This window comes from Pterocles gutturalis, unplaced genomic scaffold, assembly GCF_000699245.1.
Source record: "Pterocles gutturalis isolate BGI_N339 unplaced genomic scaffold, ASM69924v1 scaffold23723, whole genome shotgun sequence".
NCBI classification, from domain to species: domain Eukaryota; kingdom Metazoa; phylum Chordata; class Aves; order Pterocliformes; family Pteroclidae; genus Pterocles; species Pterocles gutturalis.
In genome coordinates this window covers 1-14,861 of record NW_010118706.1, presented here as the reverse complement: position 1 = coordinate 14,861, position 14,861 = coordinate 1, and the positions used below count along the sequence as shown (strand labels likewise).

General features: G+C 39.8%; 1 protein-coding gene across 3 annotated transcripts; it reads right to left on the bottom strand.

Annotated features, from left to right (window-relative positions):
• Nucleotides 1–7,534: 7,534 nt before the first annotated feature.
• On the bottom strand, nucleotides 7,535–14,566 carry LOC104463846 (myosin regulatory light chain 2, smooth muscle minor isoform). 3 transcript variants are annotated; one of them, XM_010076339.1, is made up of 4 exons: nucleotides 14,533–14,566; nucleotides 9,385–9,582; nucleotides 9,055–9,216; nucleotides 7,535–8,034 (listed from the first exon to the last, which is right to left on the bottom strand). In XM_010076339.1, exons 2-4 carry the CDS (start codon nucleotides 9,566–9,568, stop codon nucleotides 7,862–7,864), a joined length of 519 nt encoding a protein of 172 aa, XP_010074641.1. In that variant the 5' UTR covers nucleotides 9,569–9,582; nucleotides 14,533–14,566; the 3' UTR covers nucleotides 7,535–7,861. The 3 variants fall into 3 exon arrangements, with proteins under 3 accessions (XP_010074641.1, XP_010074640.1, XP_010074642.1); XM_010076338.1 differs by lacking the exon at nucleotides 14,533–14,566 and adding an exon at nucleotides 11,207–11,270; XM_010076340.1 differs by lacking the exons at nucleotides 9,055–9,216; nucleotides 14,533–14,566 and having other exon boundaries at nucleotides 7,541–8,034; nucleotides 9,385–9,568.
• Nucleotides 14,567–14,861: the final 295 nt, after the last annotated feature.

Genomic DNA, 14,861 nt, shown 5'->3' with positions numbered 1-14,861 from the left:
TGAAGTTAATATATAGTCTAGAAGTTGCGGTCCCAAATTTGAAGGAGACTTTTTAATTGGTAAAAGGCTCGCCTTTCTGTCCCTGCCCTCCTCTCAAACCAGAAGAGTTCCTTCATGAGGTCTGAGAATGTGGCCTAATTAGCTTATAAGAATTCTTTCCCAATTAATTTTAATATCACTCTTCTAAAATTTGCCTCGAAATGTAAGGGGAAAAAGTATTAAACTTTAATGAATTGAGAGCATGTTCACGGAAGAAGTATTGGGGAAAATCCTCTGTACTTACTAGACATGGCGTTTAGTTCCAGGATAATTATATGCAAAGAGTGAGTGGACAGAAAAGCCATAGAAACATCAAGATAGTAGTAGAGTTATTAGAACACTGATAATCTTCAACAACTGAATTGTGTGTTGAAATTTAGTTATGAAAATAGCTATTTGATATCTTAATTTTAAATCCTTTCATCAGTCACTATAAATTGAACCTGTGCTGCAAGCATCCTACTCTATATTATATTGTTTTTTATGCTGTTAAAAAGGTGTTATATGAAACCTGTCACTGTGTATGTTTTTCCCACTGTTTAGCTTTCAAAGATGTGAGAATAGGTACAGGAATATTAATCACCCAGTATGAGGTCGGTTCTTAGTGACAAAATTGTCTGTCTGTGTGTCTCTCTTAAAGCTTTTGTCTCCAATTTGTTGCATCATAATGGAATGAGAAGCAGTTGTTAAATGTGACCATTTTCTGTGCCATGTCAGTCTAGAGAGCGCTTTTACACGTGGTTCAATTTAATTTGATTCTGGCATTCATCATACCACCAAAGAAATTTGAATGGGGAAAAAGGGGTTTGTCTTACCTCTTATAATATTTGGAGAATAGTTTTCTACTCATTGACAGAAATCTTAAAAAAAAAAAAAGGTCATTTTTTCCGTGAATGTATTAGCTTGTGCTTTAGCTCTTAATTAAGATCTGTTCTGATGATCTCTCAGGAGGACAGGACTTTGTTTCTGCTGTTTAAACCTCCCTCTGGAGAGAATGCTGCTTGAGGCTGGTACCTGTGAGCTGCCCGCAGCCTTGCACAGTGCTAAGTTCCCTGTGATTGTGCAGCTCTGGTTGATGCTGGAGAAGAGCTTGAGAGTGGCTGTAATCCCACTTACTGGTGCCTTACGGACTGCTTTTTGAGAGTACAATGAAGCCACGGGCTGTTTCTTAAGTATACAGGCTTCTTTCTCTATGCTCTGACGGTGCTCCCTGGCTGGGCAGAGAGCTTCGCTTGCAGATCCTTATCTGGTGGGACACCAGGTCTGGTCTTGAAGATGGCCTTGGGGCTCATCTGCAACAGCCCAGGCACATCCTAGGGAGAGGGTGTTCTGGGCTGCCAGAGGTTGAAATGGGTAGCTCTGCTGCTAGGAGGTTCATCCAAACTTTTGCCACCAGGCAGTGAAAAGTATGTCCAGAGTGAAGCATTTCTAAAACTGTGCTGCGAGGGAGTGTGCCCTCCCAGCTGTCCTGGGGCATTTGGGTGCAGGCAGTTCTCCAGCTGCCTGTTGAAAGGATGCTCAGGCAGTACTGTACCTCGAAACAGGGCCACCTAGTGAGGAGCTTCAGTTTTCTGCAGCGTTTGTTTTGTGGGCTGGGGAAAAATGCTTACACTACCACATCCAAGAATGTATGCCAAAAAATTATTTTTCTGTACCGTATAATTCCCTGCATACACCATACAGAATAGGAATTAATTTCTCCATTCTGAAAACATGATTTCAAAAAAATTGCGAAGCTCCTAACTTCTTCAGTTTTCTTCTTTCTACTACTTTTTCCTTCATCATTCCCGCCTTTCTCATTTATGTCAGTCTTGTTTAAGAAAGAACCGTTTTAAGCAAAATATGTAGAATTTTACTATCCTTTCCATCTAAAATACTCAAATACTTTGGTGCTGTTGAAATGTTTTCCTAGGTTTGTTTTCTTTGGGTTGTCTAAAAGCTTTCAAAATTATCTGTTTCATATCTGAGTTCTTAGGCTGTTGTAGACAGCAAGCAATTTACAGTAAGGCTTTTCTCTCCTTTCATTTAATTCTCTCCATTTCCCCACCTCTGCTGAGTTACGATGACAGTGCAGATATTTGTGATTAACTTGGTTGCTTAATGAAGCAGAATGAGTCTGTGTCATATGGTGTTTCTTTATGAATCTAATAAATGTTACAGGACCAGCTGCACTGGCTCACAGTAAAAGTCTGCTTAGTCCAGTGTGCCCTAGCTGTAAAGAGATGCGTATTCAGGATGCAGAAAGGAGGGAGAAAAGTCTTGGCCGTCCTTTGGTGAGCTGCCTTTCCCACAAACCGCATCTGCACTCTCTGCTCTGCAAAGGCAATTTGCACTGAAGGAGTGGGGACGAGGGGACTGGTCTGCTTGCTCTCAGTCATGAGAGCTGCAAGGCCAGAAAAAATACCAGGATCATCCCTAGCACAGTGTTTACAAATGAAATGCAAATATAGGTATTGATAAGGTATTAGTAAGAAGAGAGTGAGACCTCCAGTCTTTCAAACACATGTAATTAATTCTGCCAGACATACGTAATTAATTCTTCTAAACCTAAGGACATGCATGCAAGGAGAGGGCACATATGTTAAATGAACACTTGTGTCTGTGTGACAATGTGTATGTACAAATAAGGAAGGAAATTAAATGTGCTCAATGCTTGGCCGGGGGCCCCAAATGGTATTTAAAAACATACCCAGAAAACAAGAAAGACTGTATTTAGTCAGATGTTTGGCAGAAAGAGTAAGCTGTTATCAGTTTTCTTATTAGCTGATGCCTATGCAAGTTTGCTTGCTCGGTGGAGCAATTGTAAAATCAACACACTGCTTGTGTGGTGGTAACATGTTGCCAGTATAAAACCTATTGCATCAGAGGTGGTTACCTCCCAAGCAAGGAAGAGGAATTCGACAGAGGGGAAAAAGCCCCGGTGTCTGTTAGGTACAATGCTAAGTCAAGGCTCGAGTCACTCGTGTCTGATGCCAACTCTCAGCAAATACAGAGACAGGGCTCACAGCCTCATTTTACACCGGAATATGCTAGGCAGAGGCTGGAAATTGCAGTGGAATGCTGTCTTTTAACTATGCCCACAACATCCATATGGAAAAAGACAAAATGTGGTTCCATATTTAGTGAGGTTGATACTTACTGATACCCTAAAATAGACAAAGTGAGGAAATGGCAAATTAAGGATTAAAGAAACCTTGCAAAATTGAGCAGTGACAGTTTACAGGAATGCTGAAGTGAATGCTGCTGTCACACACCGTCTGCGCCTTTAGACACACAGATTAAAGTTAATCTTAGCCTGCCTAATCCTGTGGTATTTGTAACTGACTTTCAAGCTCTATCAAAGCGCAAGGGTGGTTCACTAAGAAACGGAATCACGGCTGCGTGGCAGAGGAGTCTGCATGGGACAAGCGTCTGGGATTTTCCAGGAAGCAGTTTGATTTCCTACTCTCCTGTTAGTTACATGCTTCTGAGAAACATGTACACGTCTTCCCTTGGGTTTATTACATTCTTACAAACTGCATGACCCCTTAAGCCCTGTGATGCATCATCTGTTATGTGTGATCTGTTCTCTAGGGAATATCATGTGTTTGGTCTGAAAATGTTTCTTGGGAGTATTTTTTTTTTTGTATTGTTGAAATTTGCAGTACAATTTTTTTTTTTTTTTCAAGGTCTAGTGTGGGGATTCCCAAACGATGTGCTACCACAGCAGCCTGTGCGTTTTGCTTGCAGCAATGGAGTTTGCTCCTACCCAAATGAGTGGTCCCAGGAAATGTGTGTACAGGCTCATGGACTGCAAAGGAAAATGGGAGGACTCAACTTTTTTTCTTTCTTCTTTCTTTTTAAGATTAAAAGTTTCCTATCTACTATATCAAAAGTTTAGGAAAACAGGGATTTCTATGGAGTTGCTGCTCAGAGTGCAACAAATATGAGCTGTGTGGAATTTTTTTTCCCAGTGTTGATTTTCAACGTTTCATGAAAACTTATTTTTAAGCTGCATTTTGAGAGGTATTTACTGATTTCTTTTTGCCTCTATATTGTTCCTCGCTTCTGTAATCCTGTCATCCTAAATAATTTTTTGAAGGAGGGAGGTTATAAAAAAATGCCAGTAGAGTTTGAAAAATTAAGTAAGAAAGCCAAAATAGGAGCATGGGTACACGGGCAACACCAGTGGCAGATTAATTGCTGATATCTAAAATGTTCCTGGCTCTGATTGTTACTCACCTGTTATTTGGACTTACATTGTCTGAATGCCTTCAGTATGGTAAAAGCTATTTGTTGCCATTTGAAACTCCCCAGGAACATAACAAATAATAGTTTAGTAACATTCTGGACAAGAAAAGGCCATGGCCATGAGAAACACGTGATGACAAGATTTCAGATATTTTCCAGCTTTTGGAACAAATGGACTGGGCAGGACACAAAGCCACACCATTACTGGTACTGATGGATGTCCTGTGCCAGGAAGGGGCTTGTGTGTTCCATTTAGTTTCTCAAAATATGACAGTGATCCTAGAAACAAGCAATCTAAAGATAGTTCTTAGGTCAGTGGTGAAACGTACCCTTACTTGAGAGCGCACAGACACCACCTCTGTGACATCAGTTAGTTGCTGAGCTGACTTCATGTTGTGAAATGCATCAGTCATCTGATCACTGTGTGATAAAAGATGGTTTTATTTGTAAAGAGCAGATACAAGTGTATCCTGGGTGGTTAAAATGTTGCCTATTACCAGTATCTCCAGCAACAGTCAGAGAAGGGGGAAAAAAAAAGGCAGGAAAGCACATCCTGGCAGCACTTCACACAAACAGTCCTCTTTGGAGGTTTCTCATGCAGCTGCAATAGCTCTTTGGCTTCAATTTGACCTTTGCGGATGTAGCCTTAGAACAGGGTAAATGGGTCATGTAAAATAAATCACTGCTTTTCAATAGTGCTTCACAGGGCATAATATATCACTGTAGATGGAAGACTATTAAGTGTGTGCATCAGCCTGTGAAAATAGTTTTTCATCATAAGCTTAGTCTGGCATGGAGCTTGGAGGCCATTATATATGAACCCCAAGGGAGAAGAGATTAGGTTCCAAGATTTTGACTGCAAAATGCTAAGTCTAAGTCATCAGAATCTTAAGCTGTTTCAGTGACCAAAGTTATTTTTATTTTTGGAAGTGGATTATTGATGACACATCCCCACAGCCCTTGGCATGCAATCTCAGCTGTCTGGACATTCCTCGCTGCCTAGCTACAAAACGCCTCTGATGGTCTTATATGGTCCCTTGGCTGAGGCTGTATCTCATAGCCTTCCAGCGGTTGAGGAGTTTGTGCCCACTTGCAGGCTACCTGGTCTTCTAGATTACAATACAGATACTAGGGAAACCTGAACTTGGAAGTACAGCATTAGTTATACTCGAACATCCTTGTAAATTATTTCTCAATAATACATCTTCCTGAGTAGGTATCTTTACATTAATACTAATTCCCAGTCCCCACCCCCTAACTGGAGAAAGCAGCAAGGAACATAATACCCACACAGTGCAACAAGGAGCAAAGCAGCTATGTCCCACACTTCAGCTGGCTGTTCAAAAGTTACAAGCAGCAGTACAGAAGATGTTGAAGGGCACAATTTCCTCTCAAGGGGGATACCAGGTTCTCTTTTATGCAACTCATATTTATGATTTAAAAATCACTACTTCAGTACTTATTTCCAGCAAGAAAAATCCAGCTGGCTTGTCTGATGATTACTCAGTGTAACTAACATACCAGCACCTAAAATTTACCGAGAAGGCAGGATCAGGAAAAGAATGCTTTGGGGACCCAGTGTTCATAACAGAAGAAAACTGTTCCTCTGAACCTTACACCATATAGTCATTCAAAGGAAAATAATAATCAAGGTAGTCTAACATCTATCCTGAGTGCAGGCTGCTTGCATGTATGCACACAATATCGAATTGCACAGATGTGACAAGACTGGTCTAAAGAAGTGACAGTGTAACTGTTTTTAAGATTAATACTACATAGCAACATTTCAACAAGACAGTTTCCTAGATGTCCACACTGTTGTCTTTGTCACATGGGCTTTGTAGGTGAAAACTTCCATACATGTAGACTACCTTCCAAAAAAATCAGCTGTTGCTAGAACCTTGCTGGCATCCCATGGACAAATATCTCACCAACCATACCGAAGAGCACTGAAACAGTTTAAAAACAAACTTTTCTCAAAAGAAGAAGGTGTGGCAGTCTGAAGTAGTGTAGCAAAGAACATAGTCTGGGTAGGAGAAAAAGAAAGATTGAGGCTAAGTCCCAGTTAGCAGATTTAACACAAAATTGGGAAAAGAATAGATGAAAACTAATTTGAATTAAGGCCAGAAATGGGATAAATGACCCAGGACTAATTAAAAAAAAAAAATAAGTCAAAGTGTGCCTACTTAGTCAAGTTAACTTATTTACAAAGCTAAAGCCAGACTATCTTCAAGAACTGCACACAGGAAATGAGTCAAACCTTCCTTGCAGTGTATGCTGTCCCATCCTTAAGAAGCCCTTCAACTGAAGTCAGATTCCTATTCCTTGGAATGGGGGTCTCAAGTCATATGAAATAGCTCAGGGCACAGTTTCTGTATAAAAGGTTATCACTTTGATAAATATGTAGGTAAGATGCTTATGCTTTTCAGCTTGCAGGAGCCAAGAGAACGGGACACATGGAAGGACATGGCCATGCTAAGAACTAAGAGAACAACCTTCCACTTTTCTTGGTATTTGAGACAACAGCATCAGCACAGCTGGTTTTGAATGAATGAGTCTTGCTTGCTTAAAAGCCGTCTTACCAGTGTAGCTGAGGAAAATGTATGATCTTGTAAAAAGTGGGAGGGACTTTAGCATGTATATGGTTTTACCATGTTAATTCTCAGAACTACTCTGCTCATTCTCACATCCAAATTGAAAGCTGCAGAACAATAAAGTTTTATGTAGGTTTTCTGGCCATGCATTGCTGTTAATATTGTCTGTGCCAGGACAGACCATGTAGCTCAGAGAGAGATTCCTTTGCACAAGCTTCCTTCAACCACATGGAAAAAATATGCCTAATTCCCACTTATTGCCAGCATAAAAACTTACCAAACAGGAATGCGAACTTTGACATGAAAATATTGCTAAAAAACTATCAATATTAAGAGGAAATAAAAGCTGGGCATGATACCTGGTGAAGAATCATAAATGTTCTCTGCTACCCCTTAGGCAATTGTAACAATCTTATCGAACCATTTCTTTGGCTAACTACTTACATGAGTCAGATGCCACTTAAAAAACCTGAGGTAAGAGATTTGTACAGCTGTTTTTTTAAAGACCAGCACATACTGCCAGGAGCATTTCAGAACTGTGTGGCACTGAACAAAACATTATGAAAATGAGTTTTCCAGCTTGATTTGGAACTGTAAGTAAAATACAATTAACACACCTGCATTTGTAAATGCAAAATAGAAAGGTCATTGTTCAAAAAGAATTTGAGGTATTTTATCTATATAGCAATCTTTATTTCAAAATGGCATTTATTACAAAAATGTAAAAATCCAGCTAAACCAGAAATACTGAGATTATTTTCCTGGACTATCATGTCCATAGATATTTGTCCCCATATCCTTTTTCTCACAATATTTTCCCCACTTCCAGTCTGATTACACAGGTGCAAATGTCCCTAAATGGCCTGGAATAGATAAATACATTAAGAAAGGCAAAAGCCGTAAAGCTAAATGCATGCAACGAGTTCTATCAGGAATAAACCCTCGAAAATAAACGTAAGCGTAAAGCAGAGATAATCTGCAGGTATCAGGAGCTTTGCTCAGTCATCCTTGTCTTTTGCTCCGTGTTTCAGGATGCGCGTGAATTCAATGTAGTTGAAATTCCCCTTTTTGTCGATGGGTGCCTCTCTGTACAGCTCATCTACCTCTTCATCTGTGAACCTGTCTCCCATTGTTGTCAGCAGCTCTCGCAGGTAGTCTTCTTGGATGAACCCTAGAACACAATGTAAGATGACATAAGAAAAAGGAGTTTTTACATTTATCTGCTAATAGTTGGATGATAATTTATTTGAACTCTTTGTTTCAATTAGAGTCTTTGTTGTCAAATGGAAACAAAGCCATTAATGCCTACTACTGTAATTGCCAAATAATTACAAGCATTCAATCAAGTCAAGTCTCTTTGTTAATTTGCATGGTCTCACTACTTCACCTAAAGGCCATTTTATGATTTTCCTGTGTTGTTTCAAAGAATATACTAATTTGTCATTATACATATCGGACCTTCTTCCCAACAGCAGGGCTATACTCCCAGTAGTACTGAGAGTCTTCTAACAACTGTACATTTTACACAGAGGATCTCTTTGTCTAGAACATTCCTAATGAAACCCACTAGAAAATACAATGATGGAAATTGACTACCAACATTCAACAAGTGAATGAAACACAGGTACTAATATTTCAGAGATTTTGAATTTATCTTAAATCAGTGACAAAATTCAGATTTACTAGATTGGTTGCAAAGAATACATTTTTTATTAAACAAGCAGCCTTATATAACTTGTGATTCCTTCTATCAGCACTCTTGTGAGTCACACAGGTTTTTGTATAAATTTTCCTCTCCTTTAGGTGCTTAACAGAAGAAAGGTGGATACAAGTTGCTGACAGAAAATAAGTTCTTTATAAAAGCACATCAGCTTTGAAGACAGGGATTCTCCATACAAAAGTTGCCCCAAAGCTGAATTTTAAGTTTGGAAAAATTTAAGACCCTGGTTCCTAATCAACATCTTTTTTTGTTTCTCCTGTCCCAAACAAGGGAACCACAAGTTTGGAATTTTAAGTTTTATAGTGTTTGAAAAGGTAATTTCAGCTGCTAAAGATAAGTGGCATGATTTTTAGGTTACAGAAATAATAATTTTCAGAGTTAAAAAATTCATCACCACTTCTATGAATACAAATGTTTATTGTTACAAAAGTAAGTAGAAATAATACATGTACACTTATTTTACCCATGTACCTGTTGCTTCTTCATCAAAACAAGCAAAAGCATTCCTGATCACATCTTCTGGATCAGTGCCATTTAACTTCTCACCAAACATCGTGAGGAACATTGTGAAGTTTATGGGGCCTGGAGCCTCATTCATCATGGCATCTAGGTATTCATCTGTTGGATTCTTTCCTACAAATAAAGGCATTCATGTTTGGTTTTACTTTTTATTTTATTTTGAAAGCTATCTGAATAGCATGATACAAATGGAGACATCTCTCATGAGCTGTCCCAAACTCAATATTTTAATTATAATAGCACAAATTTGTTTGGCAACCATAAACAGAAAAGCGACATTACCAAGGGAGGCAAGCATATCGTGCAAGTCCTCTTTGTCAATGAAGCCATCCCTGTTCTGGTCAATCATGTTGAAGGCCTCCTTGAACTCTTGGATCTGTGACTGATCAAACATTGCAAATACATTGGAAGTGGCACGCTGAGGGCGCTTCTTGGTGGTCTTCGTCTTTGCCCTTTTGCTAGACATGTTGACTGTTGGTTCTAGGGCGACAGAAACATATCCAAGATTTAGCCTTATTAAATCACATTACAAGTCCTTGGTGGAGAGATAGGTAAAGGAATATCAAATTCCACGTTATAATACCCCAAAGTACACATTTATTTTAATATCTCCTGCTCTATTTTCTTTCATTTGGACTCCACTTGCTATTAAGCATAATGTCTTTCAGGATTCAGGCACTGGCACTATAGGCCAGTAGCAGACTACATTAAAAAACAAATCAAATCATATTTCTTGAAATGAAACTCACACAGTGCTTTTGTATTGCTGATTCAATACTCTATCATCTGCATCTTCCACAAATTGAATACATACTTAGCAGTTTGGGAAGCACCTATGACATAGAAGGATATGGGCTGCTAACCTAGCATAGTATGTAGTGGTTAAATAAATAAAGCAGTATGCTAAACTAACATTTGCAAGGAAAAAAAAAACAACCAACCAACCAAGTATTTTAGGCTTTGAATAGCATTTTGTTAGAACAGATTCCATTAAAAGAGCAGTAGGTCTCAGGATATAGAATGACCCTGATGAAAGCCTAATGTCTTTGTGAAGATCCTTGGATGGCACTGGGGCTGGGAGAGAGATTGCCAAAGAGCCCCTGCTAGAGTGCTTTCATCAAAGTCAACTAGAGGGTTGTGTGCATTAGAAAAAGGACACTGACATAGTTTGAAAGCACTACATTGCTATTCTCTTACACAGTAGAATTAAAACAAAATGCATACGCAAATGCAAGCACACTTTTTTTTCAAAATGAATTAATGACATAATATTTCTAAAAATCTGAAGATTGTTTCTTTTAAATTATCAACTTTTAAAAACATTTATATATTCTCATAGAATCTTTATATAGTTTAATGTATCACAAATATACTAATTTCATTGTTTCCCTTGACCTGTCAGATGAAGAAATAAATGTGTAGTTTACATGTTTAACAATATAATCAGGGTAGAAGTGAGGCTTTCAAGTGAACTGCTATTTAGCTGGGAAGATACGATTATTGCTCCCACACAAACATGAAAAGCTGAGTCATTCACTGAAATGCAAACACAAAGACCTCAACATTGCCGTTGGATCAAAGTAAGGTAGACCCTGTTTAATGTTGTTTTGAAAAGTCTTGTACAGCTCTGTGCTTTAGTTTTGTCTAATGCAAGCAATCCATGCTGCTATAATCCTTTATTATGCCCAAACTGAATGTTACGCAAACCAGATTCCTCCCATCCTTGATTTTGAATTTTGCAGGAAGCACCTGCAGCAAGTGTCCTGAAAGAGGACAAATTTAAGCTTCACCTGTAGTCACAAGAATGCCAACATTTTAAAATTTACACCAAGTATTAGTTTTATAACTTTAAACAAATCATCTGGTCAGAAATGCAATTCTAATCAGTAATAGCACAGTTCTAACAGTTTCTCAGATAGTTTACTCAAAGTTACTGTATTTTCTGTTATACTCTTGAAAAGCAAGACTGAAGTCACTAATTTGGATTAATCCTTAAAAAAAGGGGAGTAAAATTAAGCAAAGTAACTCCCTTACATGATCAATCTATCCAATATTCAGGCAAAAAGCAGTTAGTTTTGTTTTAATTAAAGGAGAGACATTTTACCTTGCTTTGTATCAGATACATGACATGCTGTACCAGGCATCTGGATCATAAAAGGATATTCCATGGCTACGTCCTTTTCAGCCTGTCTACAAAGAGCGTTACTGACTTCCCCTGCTAATTTCACACTTTTAAATCCTACGTGCATTTACAACATTCTTCTGACGTATATAAAAAAACCCATGTCCCGAGCTAAAAATAGCCTATGAAATGCAACTGTGCATCATTCAACAACACTGAAGTTCTCTTCATTGCACTCACTAACCACAAGCTATCCGAGATGTTTGGCCTCCAACAGCACTTCAACAAATAAAGATGAACTCCTGACATCTAGATATTTATGAAGACAGCTGACAATAAAGGTAGTTTGCTTTCAAGCTCCAGTCAAGGGTTGGGCATAATTTCAGTCTTTTTCTTACCTGTGTAAAAACACTCATAAGATACTGTTAAACTCTGAATTATGATTACAAGTTCTACTACCCAGAAGAGGCAAACAATATCTGTTTATAACTGTTGTCTGAAATAATTAATAGTTTCCAGGCTATGGCCTATTCAAAGTAAACTAAAAAGTTTACCTTGCATGTCCTGCAAGGCAGCGCTCCCAGCAAGCTATTACCTGCAATTCTCTCAGGTATAATTCAGTCCTAATCGAGAGGAGGTAAAAAAAGCAGGCTGCTGCTGACTGTAGCTACACATGGTGGGAACAGAGCCCATATCTTTCTAATTGTGTTCAGAAGATCGCCATATCAGAATTCATGTTTCATAGAAGATGAAAAATTTGCCAATGCTTGCATCTCTATTTTCCAAGTTTCTTTCAACCAGGCTTGAGAGGCAGCCATACAGAACACAGAAGGCAAGATTCTTTCCCTTGAAGAGACCTGTCAACCTGCATATGGGGAAACATTATGTCTCACAAGATAGTAGCACCTTTCAGCACAAGTTTGGTGCAGCTATGCCTGAAATGGTAAAAAACTGGATGGCCAAGCCCAAAGAGTGGTGGTGAATGGAGTTAAATCCATTTGGCGGCCAGTCACAAGTGATGTTCCCCAAAGCTCAGCACTGGGGCCACTTCTGTTTAATATCTTTATCAATGATCTCGACGAGGGGATCAAGTGCATCCTCCATAAGCTTGCAGACAACACCAAGTTGGGCAGGACTGTTGATCTGCTTGAGGGCAGGAAGGCGCTACAGAGGGAACTGGACAGGCTGGACCGATAGGCTGAGGCCAACTGTATGAGGTTCAACAAGGCCAAGTGCCAGGTCCTGCACTTGGGTCACAACAACCCCCTGCAACACTCCAGGCCAGGAGAAGATGTCTGGAAAGCTGCCTGGTGGAAAAAGGCCTGGGGGTGTGCTGGCCGACAGCCAGCTCAATATGAGCCAGCAGCATGCCCCAGGTGGCCAAGAGCATCCTGGCTTGTATTAGAAATAGTGTGTCCAGCAGGACCAGGGATCATGCCTCTGTACTTGGCACTGGTGAGGCCACACCTTTAATACTACATTCAGTTTTGGGCCCCTGACTACAAGATAGACACTGAAGTGCTGGAGCATGTCCAGAGAGAGCAATGAAGCTGGTGAAGGGTGTAGAGCACAAGTCTTATGAGGAGCAGCTGAGGGATCTGGGATTGCTTAACCTGGAGAAAAGGAAGCTCAGGGGAGACCTTTATCACTGTCTACAACTACCTGAAAGGAGGCTGTAGTGAGGTGGGTGTTGGTCTCTTCTCCCATGTAACAAGCAATAGCATAGGAAGAAATGGCCTCAAGATGCACAAGGGGAGGTTCAGATTGGATATCAGGAAAAACTTCACCTAAAGGATTATCAAACACTGAAACAGGCTGTCCAGGGAAGTGGTTGAGTCACCATCCCTGCAGGTATTTAAAAGACATGTAGCTGGGGCACCTAGGGACGTGGTTTAGTGGTGGACTTGGCAGGGTTAGGTTGATGGTTGGACTTGATCTTACAGATCTTTTCCAACCTAAATGATTCTATGATTCAATGAAATACTGCACTCAGCTCTGGGAAACTCTATTAGAAAGAGGTTGATAAATTGGAATGTGTTCAGAAAAACAAGGACATCAATGCAGGCAGCCAGAGATGAATTTACAATGAAAGTTCCAAGTGTTTATACTTGGGGTTATCTCTCTGTGTACAACAGTGAATGATGTAAGAAGCAAGAACAAACCTCACTTGAGTAAAGCACTGGACCTAGTAATTTTAGAGAAAATGGGATTTCATCTGATAAATCCACCAAGTCATTTATTTAAACAAAATAAATTTAATGTTCTTATAATTGAAATAGGGTAAGTATAGGCTGGAAACAAAAGAATTTCAGTAGATAAAAATTGGAAATACTTCACATTAGATTGTACAAGTCACGACGGGCAGGCTGTCTACTGTTTAATACTATGATGCACTGAATGGTCTGGGCCTTGTTTTGGAAACTGTTCAAGAAACTTCTAAACTAAGACCTTGCCTGTAAGACTTACTGTAAGATATTTCCAAAACCATAACCTTTATTTATGAGGATTTTCAGATATATAAATAAATGAATAAATCCCACCCACTGGACTATAGAGGTAGTAATAGCACTGTGCTACTCTGTGCTGCTTGTACATGTACATTAATTTGCTTGGTTGAGCAACAGCAGTGGATATCAAACAAAAGATCACTTTCAGTGCTTCTAATGCTTCTTACCTCTGGGAAAAGGTAAACCCTAGGAGGAGACAAAACTGAGCAACTAAAGACCTTGAGCCAGACAATAAGATAGGAAACTTGACAAGCCACTAACAGTGGTGCAAGTTCGATGTGTTTAGAGGTAGTGACCAAAAATTATGCTTCAGAGAACAGCCTTGTGTTTCTACACTGGTTTTACAATGACTGCGAATGTCTCTCACTCAAAATCAAGATTAAAAAAACCCAACACAACACAAAACACACACCCAAGAAAGTCTCTACATAAAATGTAGTACTGAATATTTTACTTTAACAAAGGCAATTCTTTGTGATTTTTATTAAACTAAGATAAAATGCTCATGTTCTCTTAAATGATCCCATTCAAAAGTCAGCCCCAAAGCTAAATCTGGAGTTCTGTCCGTGTAATCAATCACAGCATCGGGCAGCACCACTCATACCTCACAGTCTGGGTGGCAGCAGGAAGAGATAAGATCAAGGCACTCCACAGATTCATGGCAAAGCTCAGTGAAGAGCAGCCTACACTTAAAAAAACCCCCAAAACAACCCTATGCAGTCTCACCTAGTCTTGAAAGCCACCTTAATGCACTCCTCATTAATAAGTTTTCCTCAACCCTTATACAGGGGTCAAGCCCACCTCAAAATCTAGCTTTTGTGACTCATCAAAGCCTCTTATCTGCAAGTGAGAGAGTGGAAACCACTGTGAACTGCCCGTAAGAGCTTTGTTGCGGCCATAATTATTTCAAAAGGCGAGCAGGAAAGGAGGACTCACGACCTCTCCTGCCCTCTCAACCTCTCCCAACCGCAGGAGCTTTCAGACCCACCCTTCCCCTGCTCCAACAACGGCGAGGAATCGGCTGCCGCGGGTGGATGCGGCCGGAAGGCAGCGGATCTCTTCCCACAGGCTGCCTGGGCCAGCGGCCGGGAATGGCCCACCACCACCCAACCGCTGTCGCTCCCCCGCCC